Source organism: Podarcis bocagei (assembly GCF_964188305.1).
Source record: "Podarcis bocagei genome assembly, chromosome: 4".
In the NCBI taxonomy this organism is placed as follows: Eukaryota; Metazoa; Chordata; class Lepidosauria; order Squamata; family Lacertidae; genus Podarcis; species Podarcis bocagei.
Genome location: NC_138128.1, coordinates 93,553,359 through 93,570,940, shown reverse-complemented (window position 1 = coordinate 93,570,940; position 17,582 = coordinate 93,553,359). Strand labels below are relative to the sequence as shown.

At 45.3% G+C, this 17,582-nt stretch overlaps 1 protein-coding gene across 1 annotated transcript; it reads left to right on the top strand.

Annotated features, from left to right (window-relative positions):
- Positions 1-134: 134 nt before the first annotated feature.
- NICOL1 (NELL2 interacting cell ontogeny regulator 1) lies at positions 135-15,824 on the top strand. Its single transcript, XM_081191948.1, is given in 5 exon segments — positions 135-203; positions 206-215; positions 2,797-2,943; positions 8,474-8,562; positions 12,519-15,824. Coding segments are annotated over 5 exon segments (372 nt in total). The 5' UTR covers positions 135-149; the 3' UTR covers positions 12,591-15,824.
- Positions 15,825-17,582: the final 1,758 nt, after the last annotated feature.

Below are 17,582 nucleotides of genomic sequence, written 5' to 3'. Positions count from 1 at the left end.
AAGTGATACCATTCATAATAAAGCAGCGATCCCGAGCCCATTGTTCTTGAAGCCTCTCCTTGAGTAGAGCGCTCTGCAGCGGCGTTGCCATGGTAGAATCCTCTCCCCTTTCAGGGAAGGATAAAGAGAGCCAGTGCACATGCTCAGAGATGCTCACTAGCAGTTTGCTGCAGCCATTCAAAGAGACCATCACAAAGGCAAGTGATACACACCAGGTACTTCTATTTTATGATTTGCTGCAAAGGGGTTTCCCCCCCTGTTTTATAAAACTGAAAAGATGTCGTGCACTGGCTCATCGCATGCTATAATTTGTCCCTGAATAGCTATCGCTCGCTGTGCAAAAAATAAACGGCAAGGTAACTGGCAGGGAACAGGTGATTTCTTCTTGCCATATTTCCTTGCCGGAGCTCTTGTGATAAGCCGGCCTGCTGGGGCTGAGAGCTTCTTTGGAAAAACAGAGACAATGTTTGTTTTGCGGGTGCAGTAAGAAGGCTTTTTCACCATTCCAGACAACAAAGACTTCCATGAAGCTCAAGTCACTTCTAGGCAGTGATCGTCATTCCTAACATATACGGGTAGGAGAAACCCCTGCCTTTGCAGAGAATTATAGCGAGGATTTAAATTTAATATATTGGCAAACGGATGGTTTTAAAATGCACTCAGGTTTTCAGTCAATATTATTTCAAGAACGAAAACTATGCGAAGTAGTATGTTTGTGTTAAGCAATTTTATTCGGAATTGCAAAATTGGTATTCTTAGGGCTTTTGCAGGTAGCCGTACCACTGACGGTCGTGTGTTTTCATGCAGCAGCTGTGGTTCAGAAGCCACATACTGGAAGAACTGCCTTTGCAGTTGTTTAAATGCATCTTTGCTCTCGATATAAAATGGGGAAAATTCCAGCGTTGGCCTCTGTACATGTCAAATGAGCATTCTTATATAACATCATCATGTATAGACGCTGCCTTCCCTCACAGCACTTCTTCATGGCTTTGGACTGTGAGGACCCCCCCCCCCATGGCAACACATTCCATCGTTTTGCTTTGAACATTTGTGCCTGAAGAACATTCTAACAACCTTTGAAAGTTTGTGACATTTTAAAATGAGCAGCTGTCGTAGTAAACAATGCCCCTTCACATGCCACAAGAACTTCATGTATAATGTTTTTGTAACTTTAAAACTGTGGTTTGATTTTGTCGTTTGTCACCTTGAGCTTTTTATGAGGAAAGGGGGGGTTTAACGGTGTGTTAAGAAATAACTAAATAGTAGCACGCTGTTGATATTCTGGGTTTGTAAATGAATAATTGCTCAAGTATCTCAGGTGTCAAGACGTTTAGAGTTTGGGTGAGTTGCCACAGTGGTGTTTTGCTACATCATGTGTCTGTCACAATTCCCTTCTAAAATGTTGAAAGCAAATACTGAACATGCAGATTTCCATGGATGTAGGTGGCACTCTGCTGGCTAAAAAAAAGTTAGGGTAGTTTGCAGCAGAGATTATTATCCTCAAGCCCACCTGATGTTTTGGTGTCATGAAACGTTTGTGCAATGCTGAAACACATTTTCAGCTGTGTGATACTTGTACCTGTGAAATCTAACAGTTCAATTAAAAATAAATGAAATTGCACAGTGAAGTTTGTAAGACTTGAAGTTTCACAGCTTCTCAGGTAATAATTTGGCCACCTGTAACAAACCCTTACGGGACGCAGGTGGCGCTGTGGGTTAAACCACAGAGCCTAGGGCTTGTTGATCAGAACGTTGGTGGTTCGAATCCCCACGACGGGGTGAGCTCCCGTTGCTCGGTCCCTGCTCCTGCCCACCTAGCAGTTCGAAAGCACGTCAAAGTGCAAGTAGATAAATAGGTACCACTCCAGCAGGAAGGTAAACTGCGTTTCCGTGCGCTGCTCTGGTTCGCCAGAAGCAGCTTAGTCATGCTGGCCACATGACCCAGAAGCTGTACGCCGGCTCCCTTGGCCAATAAAGCGAGATGAGCGCCGCAACCCCAGAGTCGGCAACGACTGGACCTAATGGTCAGGGGTCCCTTTACCTTTACTAACAAGCCCTTAAGAGATTTATATCGACCTACATCTTCAGGCACATCCATGCAACCGTAGACAAAGTAGCAGATAGTATAGGGCTAGACAAAATTGTAGTACTGTATTTTGGCTAAGAAACCATATGATATTTGCTTGGCCCTGTGTCAGTTATTAAATTGTTTCAGTTTCATGGATATGACTAGTAAAGGTAAAGGGACCCCTGACCATTAGGTCCAGTCGTTGCCGACTCTGGGGTTGTGGCGCTCATCTCGCTTTATTGGCCGAGGGAGCCGGCGTACAGCTTCCGGGTCATGTGGCCAGCATGACTAAGCCGCTTCTGGCGAACCAGAGCAGCACACGGAAACGCCGTTTACCTTCCCGCCGGAGTGGTACCTATTTATCTACTTGCACTTTGACGTGCTTTCGAACTGCTAGGTTGGCAGGAGCAGGGACCGAGCAACGGGAGCTCACTCCGTCGCGGGGATTCGAACCACCGACCTTCAGATCTGCAAGTCCTAGGCTCTGTGGTTTAACCCACAGCGCCACCCGCGTCCCTTTAACCCGCGTTAAATTGTTTCAGTTTCATGGATGTGACTAGAGAGGGGGCTGATTAAGATGTTTGGAATTAGCTGGGCATTTTGATGTGTTCCTGATGCTGCTCTGGATATTCGGTAGATAAAAACTTGGGTTTGCTTACCAGGATGGCCATCCAAATAATGTACTACTTCAAAATGCCACTTTGTCTCTGAATTCCTTTTTTCCCTAGTGAAGGAGGAAGACGCCACTAGCGAAATGGTGAACCCCTGCATAAGCAAAGTGATCGTTTTAGTGCCTTTAATGCTTGTAGTTGGGCTTTTTTCTACCAAGCCAGCTGCAGCCGAAGAAGAATCAGGAACAACAATCCCTGCTGAAAGTACGTACTGTGTTCTATCTAGTCTCTCATGCCGAAACCCCAAGGCTCATTTCACACAAATCACAGTTTGCCACTGGCTGCAGTTCCTTGCTTGAATATCCACTCAGTTATGAATCCTATATGTATGTTCCTTGTGTGTGTGTCTATGGTACACATGTTTGCATGCAGCTCCTAACTGATTCTGTTGCTGCCAATACAACACTGCCCAAATCCTTCAGAAGAAGTATCAGTATGCAAACAAATTTGTGAACACTGGATAAGCCAATAAGCCATAATAATAGTAATAATAATTGTTTGTTTGTTTGTTTCTACCCTGCCCATCTGACGGGGTTGCCCCATCCACTCTGGGCAGCTTCCAATATATATAAAAACATAATAAAACATTACACATTAAAAAGCTTCCCTAAACAGGGCTGTCTTCAGATGTCTTCTAAAAGTCAGATAGTTGTTTATTTCCTTGACATCTGGTGGGAGGGCGTTCCACAGGGCGGGCGCCACCACCGAGAAGGCCCTCTGCCTGGTTCCCTGTAACCGCACTTCTCACAGGGAGGGAACCGCCAGAAGGCCCTCAGAACTGGAGGTTGTTTCTGTCGGTGCAAATTATATTACACAGACACACACATGCAGTGCTTTTTTCTGGAGGGGAACGCTGAGGTACGCATACCCCTAAACATTTTGTGAATCTAAGTTTGGCCTCATTGAGGGGAAGTATTTCAATATGAGTAGGAAAATGAGAGTACCCTCTAAACATTTTTTTTAAGAAAAAAAAAAGCACTGCAGACATGCATATATATCTCAAGTTATATACGAACTATTTCAATTGATTCGTATTCTTCTGTAGTAGAAGAATATCTATGGTGCCACACTCCCATGTGATGTGATAACATCATCCATAGTCTGAGTGTTGTCAGAAAAGCGATTTGCATAAGCTACAAGTCATGATCAAACTCACCACACATCCTTATAGGCTTTCCATGTGTTTCAGCGCAAGACTCCACTGTTCTCCTGCTTGTCTTTGTTTCCCGTCTATTGGCATGAAATGTTGAGGCCTTCTGCTATCCTTCCCAAGTGTCGGAATGGCCTGAAGATGAGGACTGGGGAATGCATTCTACGGCAGGCCAGCTTCTTTCCGGTGGAGAGCTGGAGGAGGAAGAGTTGCCCCCCTTGTCCACAGCATGTTCAGAAGCAGAGAGAGAGAGAGAGAGAGAGAGAGAGAGAGAGAGAGAGAGAGGAGATGAACAGCTTAGGAAGGAGTTACCCAGTTATGAGATAATGACAACAGAACCAGGAGGGAGGGGGCAGCTAGTTGAGACGTCACTTGAGAGCATAGAGGACCCCCCGCTCACCACGGACTCTGAAGTCTGAATGTATCAAAGAGCAAAGGCGTCAGAGGGAGCGAGGAACTTCCGTTTGGCGCCCAAAAACTTGCGGAAGCCGGAAGGAGGATTAGACTAGCCAACTGCCCTCCTTTCCTTGTGGAGAGCTGTGTGCTTGCAACATGATGCCGTAATAAAAGGACTATAAATCTATCAACTGCTCGTTAATTCTTATCTGTGCAGTTAGTACAGGGAGGGGAGGACTGATACCAAGCAAACTGCTGAATGTCAGATAGGCAGAACCCTGGTTCCAGCTAATAAGAGGAGAGGTCCGGTCCGCCAGTGGATCAGGAACTGGCTAAGCTGAAGGAAGCAAAGGGTAGCAATAAAGGGACAGTTATCCAGATGGAATAAAGAATAAAGTGGAGTCCCTCACAAGGATTTGTGTTTAGACCTCTGCTTTTTAACGTATTCATAAATGATCTGGAGTTGGGACCGAGCAGTGAGATGACCAAGGTTGCGGATGTGTTCAGAGTTATTGAAACAAAAATGAGATTGCGAAGCGCTCTGAAAGGACCTCTCCAGACTGAGTGAACAGGCAATAAAATGGCAAATGCAACCAGCAAGATAACAACAACAACAACAACAATTTTATTATTTACACACTTTCCATTTGGCTGGGTTTCCCCAGCCACTCTGGGTGGCTTACAGCATAGATCTAGGGAGATGGTGTGACTTTGCTACAGGGCAAGGTTGCAGCGTTCGGGACTTTTTAGTTTAGAGGAAAGGCAAGTCAGAAACACGATAGAAGTTTATGAAGTTCTCCACGCAAGGCATGGAGAAAGGGGAGCAAGAGAGAAAGCCCCCCCCCCCTCCTCTCTCATAACTCTAGAACTCTTAGACATCCAACGAGCCAGTGTGGTGTAGTGGTTAAGAGCAGTGGACTCGTAATCTGGGGAATCGGGTTCGCGTCTCCGCTCCTCCACATGCAGCTGCTGGGTGACCTTGGGCTAGTCCCACTTCTCTGAAGTCTTTCAGCCTCACTCACCTCACAGAGTGTTTGTTGTGGGGGAGGAAGGGAAAGGAGAATGTTAGCAGCTTTGAGACTCCTTCGGGTAGTGATAAAGTGGGATATCAAATCCAACGAAGCTTCACGTTGAAAAGTTCAGGGCAGATAAAACAAAGTTTCTTTTCATGCAGAGTGCAGTTAAATGATGGAACCTGCTCCCACAGAAGGTACTAATGACCACTAATCTAGCTGTCTTTTAAAAAGGATTAGACAAATTCACATGGAGGAGAAGGCTATTGAAGGCTACTTCACCATGATGGTTAACCTCTGCCTCCATAGCTGGAGAATACGAGTTGCTGGAGACCAGAGGTGTGCTTGAATCGTGTCCGACTCTTCGTGACCCCATGGACCAGAGCACGCCAGGCACTCCTGTCTTCCACTGCCTCCCATAGTTTGGTCAAACTCATGCTGGTAGCTTTGAGAAAACTGTCCAACCATCTCATCCTCTGTCGTCCCCTTCTCCTTGTGCCCTCAATCTTTCCCAGCATCAGGGTCTTTTCCAGGGAGTCTTCTCTTCTCATGAGGTGGCCAAAGTATTGGAGCCTGAGCTTCAGGATCTGTCCTTCCAGTGAGCACTCAGGGCTGATTTCCTTCAGAATGGAGAGGTTTGATCTTCTTGCAGTCCATGGGACTCTCAAGAGTCTCCTCCAGCACCATTAGGAACATCCTAATGGTAGCAAAGATGAGGGTGGAGGGGAGAGTCTGTGTGGGAGGTGTTGGAAATCATCACCGTGGAAGGAAGTTGAGTGAAAGTACTGCCCAAAACACTTCATTTGCACTGTTATTGGAAGTTTATCCTAAAACTGTGAAGCATAGCTCTGAATATATTTTACAGTTAATATTTGCTTTAAATATTAAAGGTTTTTTTGTAAAGAGGTATAAACTTGCCCTGTTGCTCTGCACATGAGAATTTTGCAGCTTTTGGCTTTGATCATATTTATCTCTTCCCAGCTCTGTGCTGGTGTCATTCTCCAGGCTGCAGCAAACAAATTCAGTTGCTAAAAACTCCCAATTTTCTAACTTTTACTGGTACTGTACTCATTTAGTTTGCATGCTCAAGTTTGGTTTTGATATTTGGGCAGACTGTTTATATTTTGCAATTCAGCTAGAGGTAGCAATTTAACTGGGCATTTGAGGCACGTGCTGTTTCTCAGATTGTGAATCAGGGACTCCTTCCCAAATCTGAGCGGAACCTGGATGCTATTTTGTGCAAAATCATGACCCAGTGACAAAATTGCTATGTCAGGATAGTTCATGCTGAGCCCTTTGCAGACATTCTTGGGCATTGTGCAATTTTCTGCTGTGTCACAGGGACTCAAAAACAAAAGCTGGAATTGTAATGAGTATGGAAAAGCTATCGGACTCATGCTGTCTTAGGCAGATTGCCCTATATTGATACACTACATATTTCTGTGTGTGCTTTGGTTATTTGACTAAAACAGTTGTTCCCCAGCCTGGACCCCTGCCAGTTCTGATGGTTGGGGTGAATGGGAGAGGTAGTCCAGAACATCTGTAAGGCAGGCAAGTTGTGGAAAGCTGTTTTTGTCAAACCAGTGAAGTCATCAATAGAGAGAAACTGGGTATATAGAGTGCTTTTCTCCATCTGTCCAAATACTAGGAAGTCATTCTGTGAAGTCATCCTGTGAATGTTGGAAGACTCAGGAGGTACTTCTCCAGTGCATAATTAAAACAACGGAATCTGCTGCCAATTTTAGATGGCTTTAAATCAGACACAAACTTGGATGGCTTAAAGGAGGTTTAGACAAATTCGCTGAGAATAACGCTACCAAGCCTACTAGCCCAGACCCTATTTTACAGGGACAGTCCCGGTTTTACAGAAGCCATGCCAGTTTCTGATCTGGTCCCAGAATGTCCCGCTTTTCCTTAAAAAGTTAAAGGTAAAGGAGCCCTAACAGTTAAGTCCAGTCGCAGACGACACTGGGGTTGCGGTGCTCATCTCGCTTTACTGGCCAAGGGAGTTGGCGTTTGTCCGCAGACTGTTTTTCCGGGTCATGTGGCCAGCATGACTAAGCCGCTTCTAGCAAAACCAGAGCAGTGCACAGAAACGCCGTTTACCTTCCCGCCAGAGCGGTACCTATTTATCTACTTGCACTTTGACGTGCTTTCCAACTGCTAGGTTGGCAGGAGCAGGGACCGAGCAACGGGAGCTCACCCCGTCACAGGGATTTGAACCGCCGACCTTCTGATCGGCAAGCCCAAGAGGCTTAGTGGTTTAGACCACAGCGCCACCTGCGTCCTCCGCTTTTCCTTAGGACATCCCTATTTTCGTTGGAGGCTTTGGAGTTACCCGACCCCCCAGACATCTGAAGGCAGCCCTGTATAGGGAAGTTTTTTAAATGTTTACTGTTTTATTATGTTTTTATATATGTTGGAATCTACCCAGAGTGACTGGGGCAACCCAGTCAGATGAGGGGTATTATTGTTGTTGTTGTTGTTGTTGTTGTTGTTATTGTTGTTGTTGACTAGGACATCCCTATTTTTATCAGAAAAATGTTGGAGGGTATGGTAGCCAGAATTGCTATATTCTACCTGCACTGAGGACGCGGGTGGCGCTGTTGGTTAAACCACAGAGCCTAGGACTTGCCGATCAGAAGGTTGGCGGTTCGAATCCCCACAACAGGGTGAGCTCCCGTTGCTCGGTCCCTGCTCCTGCCAACCTAGCAGTTTGAAAGCACATCAGTGCAAGTAGATAAATAGGTACTACTGCGGCGGGAAGGTAAACGGCGTTTCCATGCGCTGCTCTGGTTCGCCAGAAGCGGCTTAGTCATGCTGGTCACATGACCTGGAAGCTGTACACCGGCTCCCTTGGCCAATAAAGCGAGATGAGCACCACAACCCCAGAGTCGGTCATGACTGGACCTAATGGTTAGGAGTCCCTTTACCTTTACCTGCACTGTCAGAAGTGATGCGTCTCAGAGAGCCATTTGCCAGGCAACACAAGTAGGGCGAGTGATGTTGTGCTTTTGTCCTTCATGTGGACTTTTCAAAGGCATCTGGTTGGTCCCTGTAAGACGAACAGGATGGATTATCCTTGAGCTTTGGTTTGGCCCAGCAGGCTCTTCTTCCGTTGTTTTCATTTCCAATAATATTTCGTGCTTGTCTGCCAACATTTCTCCACCCTTAGGTCGCCCATGTGTTGACTGCCATGCTTTTGAGTTCATGCAGAGGGCTTTGCAAGATTTAAAGAAAACGGCATACAACTTAGACTCACGGGTAAGGCTTGTTCCTTAATATGGACACAACGCGTTTTTGTTTCGTTTAACGCTCTTCCAAAAGAGAGCAATTGTGTGTGGGGGGGTGATCTTTCCCCCTGTCCTCTTTATCTCTATCTCTCTCTCTCTCTCTCTCTCTCTCTCTCTCTGTTCCCACGTTAATTGTTTGTCTCTACCCCTGTTGGTGCCCATTTCTTGCTCTCTTTAGGTTCTCTTGCCCCATTGTGTGTGAACTCTTGCCCATGCCCAGAAATCAGTGAACCGTCCAAAAGGTTTGAATAGTTTGCAAACCGGCACACAACGCCAGCTCCAGAAAAAGCAAAATGTTTTAAAGACTGGTTTGGAATTTAAAGTGTTTGGAATTGAATGTGGAACAAAGTCATCTAACATGCAAGTGAGGAGGCTCACAATATCAGAAAAGCAAAAATTCTTAGTGAGTTCCAGTGTGTTCCTCAAGACTTACCGTATTTTTTGCTCTATAAGACTCACCTTTTCCCTCCTAAAAAGTAAGGGGAAATGTGTGTGCATCTTATGGAGCGAATGCAGGCTGCGCAGCTATCCCAGAAGCCAGAACAGCAAGTGGGATCACTGCTTTCACTGCACAGCGATCCCTCTTGCTGTTCTGGCTTCTGAGATTCAGAATATTTTTTTCTTGTTTTCCTCCTCCAGAAACTAGGTGCGTCTTGTGGTCTGGTGCGTCTTATAGAGCGAAAAATACGGTACCCACCCCAGCCAAAAAGAAAACCTGTGTTGGGGGATTATTGGCTTATTTATTTATTATGCGTGTTCATGTTCTGCACCTTCAGGCAAGCATGACTTTTTCTTAAACTATGTGCTTCGGTTCAGCTGTTTAATATTCAGAGAAGGCAGAAGCTGAGGAAGCCCTTTGTGAAACCTGAGCAGGGAGAAAGTATGAACTCATCAACAATCTGCCTGCAGACTGTTTTGAAGCCAGTTTCCAAATAATTTAACCTGACGTGACTTTCCTGAAAGAACCTAGGGGGCATGGCTTGCTGAGGATGCTGAGAATTATTATTTGATAGTTTTGGCTGCTGCACAAAAATAATCCCAAACGTTCTACAACCAGACGCTGTAAGAATTAAACAGATATAAAATTGGGGTATAAAATGTCCATATAGCACCAACACATTGCTCTGAAAACAATAAGTAGTTCTCACAGAATGGGGGTTTCGTCTAACTCTCTGATTCCAGTATTGGTCCCCAAGCTGCTTTCAAGTACATATTCAATTAAGCAGAACAGCAATGGTTACTATAGTTGTTAACTGGATTCAAAGTTTGCCTGGCAACAGCAGAGGCTGCAAACACACCCTCCATTGGCTGAGTGGATTACCACAGATCCCACATTTCAGCTGCTGGTTAGAGCTTTTCAGATGGATTTTCACTCTTTTCCGTCCCTAAGATCAGGGCCCTGGGAATTTAATTTGTTGACTGGATGAGATCCAGAATGTGCAACTTTATTTTGTGAGGGAAGAGGAAATCAGTTCCTCATTTCAACCACTGCTCCAAGCCCCTTTGGTCCTTTTTTCTGGTCCCGACTAAAGTGTCCTAAGAGAGGATTTTCTTTTTAAAAAAATTAGCCACGAAAAACCTGGCCATTAGTGTAGAGCCAGGAAATCAGGCATAGGCAAACTCGGCCCTCCAGATGTTTTGGGACTACAACTCCCATCATCCCTGACCACTGGTCCTGTTAGCTAGGGATGATGGGAGTTGTAGTCCCAGAACATCTGGAGGGCCAAGTTTGGCTATGCCTGCAGTAAGTGAAAGAAGCTTCAGTCAACACACCACCTTCCTTTTTCTCTCCTAGAGAGCAATCCTGATCTATTCTCATTTCCTTTGCACACTAACCAAGAAGGTTTTCCTCTGCAACACAGGATGCTATCAAGAGTTCAGAACAAACACCTTTCATGGCCTCTCTTTTCACTTAAATCTAGTGATCTTTCTCCATAATTGCTGTTCCTTGCAGGGACACTACAAGGTTCTCAAAAGGTCTGGGCCCAGGGACATAAAATCGCCTAGCATTTGCATATGCAGTATTTTGTAGAATTTGAATTTTAACCAGAGTTGCGGCTCTCCCTGGAAAATAACCACAGGTTACTGGAAAGATGAAGGAAATGGACATTGTTTCCTGGTCAAGGGTGCCAACTTTAATAAAATATTGGGGAAGTGTCACGTAAGCCCTGCCCCCACATAACTGATCACAATTTGAATGGCAATGCTCATCAACTTTGGAGGCGGCCTGGCCCTCTCAAAAAAAAAAATTAAGAGAGCCAAAGGGATCTCAGCCTCTAGGAGTTGGCTCCTATGTTCCTGAGCCTTCTTAAACAGTTCCTTTTTCACAATCTCTATCAATAGGTTTAATATTAGGAGGATAAAAGTACAGTCATCTAAAATAAAGATCTGGGCCTTAAATTACACAAATGTTTAAAGAAAGAAACTATACACACAGCGTATCCGATGAACTTTGTGCCCATGTCATAATTCAGTTCAGTTCACAGCAGAACCTTATTTAAGGTAGCAAAGGTGACATTTTATTTTATTTTATTGGTTGCATTCAACTAAGGTTTACTCAGAGGATTGATATTAGTGGACCTAGCAGTCACATCCATTCATTTCAGACAGTCCACTCTGTGTGAAACTTCATTGAACACCACCCTAGATGTGCTTTGCATTGACTGTCCGCGAGATGGGCAAACAAGACAAGCGTGCTTGCCTCAATTTTAACTCCTGCAACAAAATTGCTGACACATTCTTGGAGCTCATTTACATGACAGCTAAAGAGCAAGGGATGCTGAGTCAAGATTTGCTGCTTCTGTTATGCCACTGAGATGGTAACTTGAGGACTTCACCTTGCCTGCATTTCAAAGGAGCACATTTAGTGGGAAAGAGAGAGATCTGCCTTATCCTTGTGTCAGGCCAAGGCTCCATCGTTGCAGTAACCTTACTGTGCCCTTCAATTCAGCTTCATCTTGGTTAAATAATCAGGCAAGTGCTTAGAAGACAGGGAGAGACCCAGAAGCAGACACATCCTGTTAGCATCACAGCGCATTTGAGGAGAGCTGCATTCCTATACAGATTTTGGGGATTATTTCTGAGTAGATTTGAATAGGTTTGTGCTGCAATGCAGTTGCTTTCAGGGCTGAAAGCTCCTCTGCAACCACACCTGGAGCCAGCAGGAGACCCATCAACTTGATCTTCTTACCCTGTAGCAAAACCCTGAAATAACCCCCTCCCCACAACTGAAAATGAACAGGGTTTGTGGGCAGGGGCAGATCTCTCATTCAGCAAACTGAAACAGGGCCAGGACACAAAAATGGAAGCTCAAGGAAAATGTCATCTTTTGAGTTTACAGAAACGAAAGGATTGGAGTGTAGGGAAAATGCCACAATTCTGTTCAGAATTATTTTGGTCTCTAAATCCACAAGGACCGTCCTCCTGTCTGGTTCGGTACTTGCTGCTAGCTGATTCCTTCTCGTTAGAGTCTGTCTGGACTAGATTGGGTGGTTCAGTGTGCAATTCCCTGTTGTTGTTTAGTCATTTAGTCGTGTCCGACTCTTCGTGACCCCACGGACCAGAGCACGCCAGGAACTCCTGTCTTCTACTGCCTCCCGCAGTTCGGTCAAACTCATGCTGGTACCTTCAAGAACACTGTCCAACCATCTCGTCCTCTGTCGTCCCCTTCTCCTTGTGCCCTCCATCTTTCCCAACATCAGGGTCTTTTCCAGGGAGTCTTCTCAGAAAGGGACATCACCAGGGCTGGATTTAGGTTTGATGAGGCCCTAAGCTACTGAAGGTAACGGGGCCCTTTATATGTCCAGCTGGCCAGGGGGTCTTCCTTGTTTGTGACAAAATGCAGGAGATTGTGATGCAATCGGTTTATGCTAAGTTTGCCCCCCAACGTTTATTCCTCTCTCCCCCCCCCCCTTTCTATTCTTACAGACGGAGACCTTGCTTTTTAAAGTGGAGAAGAGAACTCTGTGTGACTGTTTAACTGCAAATGCACTGAACTGAATACTGGAGACCCACCTAGCAGCCGCTGGTTCGTCAACAGCTTTTAAGATGCTGCTGTTAATGCAGACAGATTTAGGAAATAAAATACTGCTTCAGGGCACTTACGCAACTAGGTGGAGGATTTGGGTGTGATATTGATGTGTCTCTCCTGTCTGAATGCTTGTGTAATTCTTTGTCTTCACCTGTGTTGATGTCATCATGAGCTCTAAGATATTTTCCAAAGAAAGGGAAAAGCTGGAAGGGTTCTAATTTATTGCAAAAATATTAAAATCTTATTTGGGGAAGCTCTGGGGGTTTTTAACTACATTTCCCCCCACACGAAAAGCAAAACACAGAGCACATCATTATTCCTGGGATTTCTTCCCCTAACACACACACACATTTCCCTCTAATATTTTAGGAAAGTCTTTTCCCCCTCTCACATCCAAGATGGGGACTATGTCGTCTAACATGGTGGCTTCAAAAATGCTGGTTGCTTCAAAAATATTGTTTATACTCATGAGCAAATTATAGATAGATTAATTGATCAAAATAGTAAAACTCACATGATTAATTGATTCCAACAAGTTTGAACTTTTTTGTTCTGTGAAGCACCCTGGGACCTCCAGGTATAGGGTAGTATATCAATTCAATAAATAATAATCATAATAATAAAATAAGGAATTGATGCTCTGGGTCACTACATTGTACCAAACATCTGCTGCTCCTCCCAAGGAAGGTGTTGCTGTCATAGTGGCGCAGAAGAGAGAAAAAACCCCAAAACCCCAGATCCTTTATGACTGCACTAATATAAAGAAATGTAACCCAACAGTGATGAGTCAGATTTCTCAATGAAAAAAATAATATTTGCCACTTCAGTAACCATTGATATTCTGTTGAAAGTCTTTAGGGCCCTACTTGCTAGCAAGAACAGCTGTAGAAACTATTTTAAAAATCCTAAGACAGTAGTTCTTGGCTTGAGGGTATTTTGAGAATCCTCAAGAATCACAAGAAAGTGAATGTTAAAACAACTGGTGGGTCTTCAGGACTTGAGCAGCCTACAGCCTTTCAGAAGTTATTGGGGATGGTCCTCTAGGCAGTTTCCCAAACTTGGGTCTCCAACTGTTTTTGGACTACAGTTACCATCATCCCTGACCACTGGTCCTGCTAGCTAGGGATGATGGGAGTTGTAGTCCCACAACAGGTGGAGACCCAAGTTTGGGAAAGCCTGCTCTGGAAGACCATCTCCACCGTCTCATCACAGATGTATGGAAGTCCCCTTGTAACCGCGTTGTTGCTAATATTTGTGTGCCTGGATAGATGGTGTACTCTGCCATCCTGGTGTCGTATAGTCTCCTAATCACTTTGTTGTTTAACTTCCACCGATTTACACAGATGGACTTAAAGAGTGTGACTGACCTGATGTTCTATCACTAGTTGCGTATCGCTTATTTTCAAACATTACTTCCCAGTTTGAGTTTCCAAAATGAAAGAACACCAGCCCTCCAGAAATGGAGAGCTAATACTTCTTAAAATCCAGTTCATTGATTATTATTTTTTGTTTCTACAAGAAACTCACACAATTTCTGGAGTATATAATGTCTTCCTCTCGAGTCTTGCTAGAAGCAACCCAGGTCTCTAGTTCAAAGTTCTGTCCTCAGCACCTTGCTGTGACGTATATTGCCTGAGTTCCCTGTGATAATGACCTTGCAATTGCCTGATCCTGTTTCTGGATTATGTTTAGACCTAGATCGATACACTGTACTTGACCTTGGCTTGTTGGAACTGTGCCACCTCTTCAACCCTGGCTGTGTTGGCAGGTACCTCCTAGGATGAGAGACTAGCCCCTGAGAGCACCTCCTGGAGTGTTATAGCTGATTTAAATTATTACCATATTTTTCGCTCCATAAGACACACTTTTTTCTTCCTAAAAAGTAAGGGCGTCTTATGGAGCAAATGTGTGGTCCCTGGAGCCGAATTGCCCAGGGGCGAAAAGCAGGTCATGGTTTTTTTTTTGTTTGTTTGTTTTTTTGAAAGAGGGAAGTGGGTGTTGAAACAAAGCCGCTGATCATTTGCCAATTGGGGGGAGAGATAAGGGACGCTAGAGATAAAGGAGGCTGCCTGGGAGGGGGGAGGTAAAGACAGCAAACTTGCAAAGGGGGGAAACAAGAAGACTAAAGTAATAAGGAGAGAAATTAGAAGAAGAGGAGCAAAAAACTTCTCCAGCTAAGGAAAAGGCACTAAGGCAAACAAGAGGGAAGAGAATGTTGAAAGGAAACAGCTGATCGGTGGGATCAAAAGAGAGATAAGGGACGCTAGCCGAGGCTGCCTGGGAGGGGGGAGGTAAAAGCCCATGGATCCTCAGGATTTTTACATTGGGTCACCCCAAATTCACCATCAGATCGCATAGCATGTCCATGGCTACAGCCTGCACCAAAAAAATCATGCACCCACTGTTGCGTGGGGCCGCAATGGTGCAAAAACGTGGTTACAAAGCATGGATCCACATGGATCCTCAGCATGAACCACAAAAATCATACATCCACTGTTTCATTCAGAATATTTTTTTTCTTGTTTTCCTCTAAAAGCTAGGTGTGTCTTATGGTCAGGTGTGTCTTATGGAGCGAAAAATACGGTGATTTGTTCGTTTAAATCGCCTTGCTTTACGTCAGTCCGCTCCGACATGCTGCTGTCATACAGCAGATACTGCAATTGTAAATTCTGGTCTGGGCCCAACTTCAACCTTCAAGTCGGCGAGTTAGTGTTATACAGCGCTCTCTTCCGAGTCTCGCTTCTATTGCTTATCATCTCCCATATTGTCAGTCTAGGATAGTCAATACACTCCAGACACTTTCCTCACAAGCTTTGTACTTATTTTGATGGTTTCCCCCTCCTTTGGTTTTGCTACGTATCACCCTTTCAAATCTAAATTCCATCAGAAAGTTCTTTTGATGCAGCTGCTCCAGTTTGGGCTCATGAGGCTGTATTCCTGAACCACCCGTCCCACACCTGATGTCCTATGTGACGTCAGGAGTGGGGCAGGTAGGGCAGATCTGCTGCATGACAAAAGTTCTCCACGATTCCTGCAAAAATCAGCTTTGCCAGCCCCGGGCTTGGCTGTTGGGCTCTTGGGACAACTGGCCTGTCCATCAATTTCATGTATTTCCTTGCATGTGAACACGTCTGTTGTATATAATGCAACTCCCTTCTTGTTTGGTCTGTTCCCTTTCAATAAAATGTAACTTCCAAACCCTACATTCACATAACGAGTCTTATTTCACTAGGTTTCAGTAATGCCTGTTAAATCTTATTCACCTTTCCCTATTAAGAGTTTAAGTTCATCTGGGTGGTGCTGTGGGTTAAACCACAGAGCCTAGAACTTGCTGATCAGAAGGTTGGCGGTTCGAATCCCCGCGACGGGGTGAGCTCTCGTTGCTAGGTCCCTGCTCCTGCCCACCTAACAGTTTGAAAGCACGTCAAAGTGCAAGTAGATAAATAGGTACCGCTCCGGTGGGAAGGTAAACAGCATTTCCGTGCGCTGCTCTGGTTCACCAGAAGCGGCTTAGTCATGCTGGCCACATGACCCGGAAGCTGTACGCCAGCTCCCTCGGCCAATAAAGCGAGATGAGTGCCGCAACCCCAGGGTCGGTCACGACTGAACCTAATGGTCAGGGGTCCCTCTACCTTTACCTTACTGTGTGAATTATAGAGGCATTGATAACCCTAGATTGAACAAAACCACGACCACATGCTTACTCTTCTTCTTGCACATTAATGGGTGCCAGCACAGTCCCCCGCCTTTTACCCACGCTCCTCTAAGTAACCAAAGAACTGAACAAAACTACCCCAAGCGATCACAGCCTCTGATGTTTGTGCTGAAGGGTTGCTCACAAATTCATTGCAATGAGATTGGAGCTGAACTTCATGGGGTTTAGGGGTCCTCCAGCCCTGCAGACCTGTTCGTAAAACAAAGGTTCTTCTCTTCTTTCCCCCATTATTATTCCTTCCCGCATCTGAGCCTTCTCTTGCCTCCTCCCCGTTCAATCTAATGAGGTCGAACTGGAGGATAACCATAGCCTGGCATATTCTCTTTGGTTGCATAACTAAAGAGAGGGTCAAGTACAGGTGATGTTCTGCCACGGAAACAAAAAAAAAAACCATGGAGATCCTTCTGGAAGGCTGAATTCTTTCCTTCTCTCCCAACGCCTGCCAAGCTCGAGGTGATGTCATTAAAATGCCGCGTGTGCAGTAGACCGGCAGTCTTGGAACTGGGTCTGAGAGGTAGAGAGGTCTGATTTGCGGTCAGTGAAAATCCAATACCATGGCATTAGTAGCCCCTGGAAACCTAATAGGGCAGCCCTATTGCTGTGGGTTAAACCACAGAGCCTAGGGCTTGCCCATCAGAAGGTCAGCGGTTCAAATCCCCGTGACGGGGTAAGCTCCCGTTGCTCAGTCCCTGCTCCTGCCAACCTAGCAGTTCAAAAGCAAGCCAGTGCAAGTAGATAAATAGGTATAGCTGCGGCGGGAAGGTAAACGGTGTTTCTGTGCACTGCTCTGGTTCGCCAGAAGCGGCTTAGTCATGCTGGCCACATGACCCAGAAGCTGTAGGCCAGCTCCCTTGGCCAATAGAGCGAGATGAGCACCGCAACCCCAGAGTCAGCCACGACTGGACCTAATGGTCAGGGGTCCCTTTACCTTTACCTTATCTATTGGAGGTTAATGCGGTGAAGTTTTCATCTTATGCTCAAACCAGTGTAAGTGCAAATCATAATCATAATAATTATTTATTATTTATAGCCCGCCCATTTGGCTGGGTTTCCCCAGCCACTCTGGGCGGCTCTCAACAGAATATTAAAAGCACAATAAAACGTCAAACATAAAAAACTTCCCTAAACAGGGCGGCCTTCAAATGTCTTCTAAAAGTCAGGTAGTTGTTCATTTCCTTGACATCTGGCGGGAGGGTGTTCCACAGGGCGGGTGCCACCACCGAAAAGGCCCTCTGCTGGTTCCCTG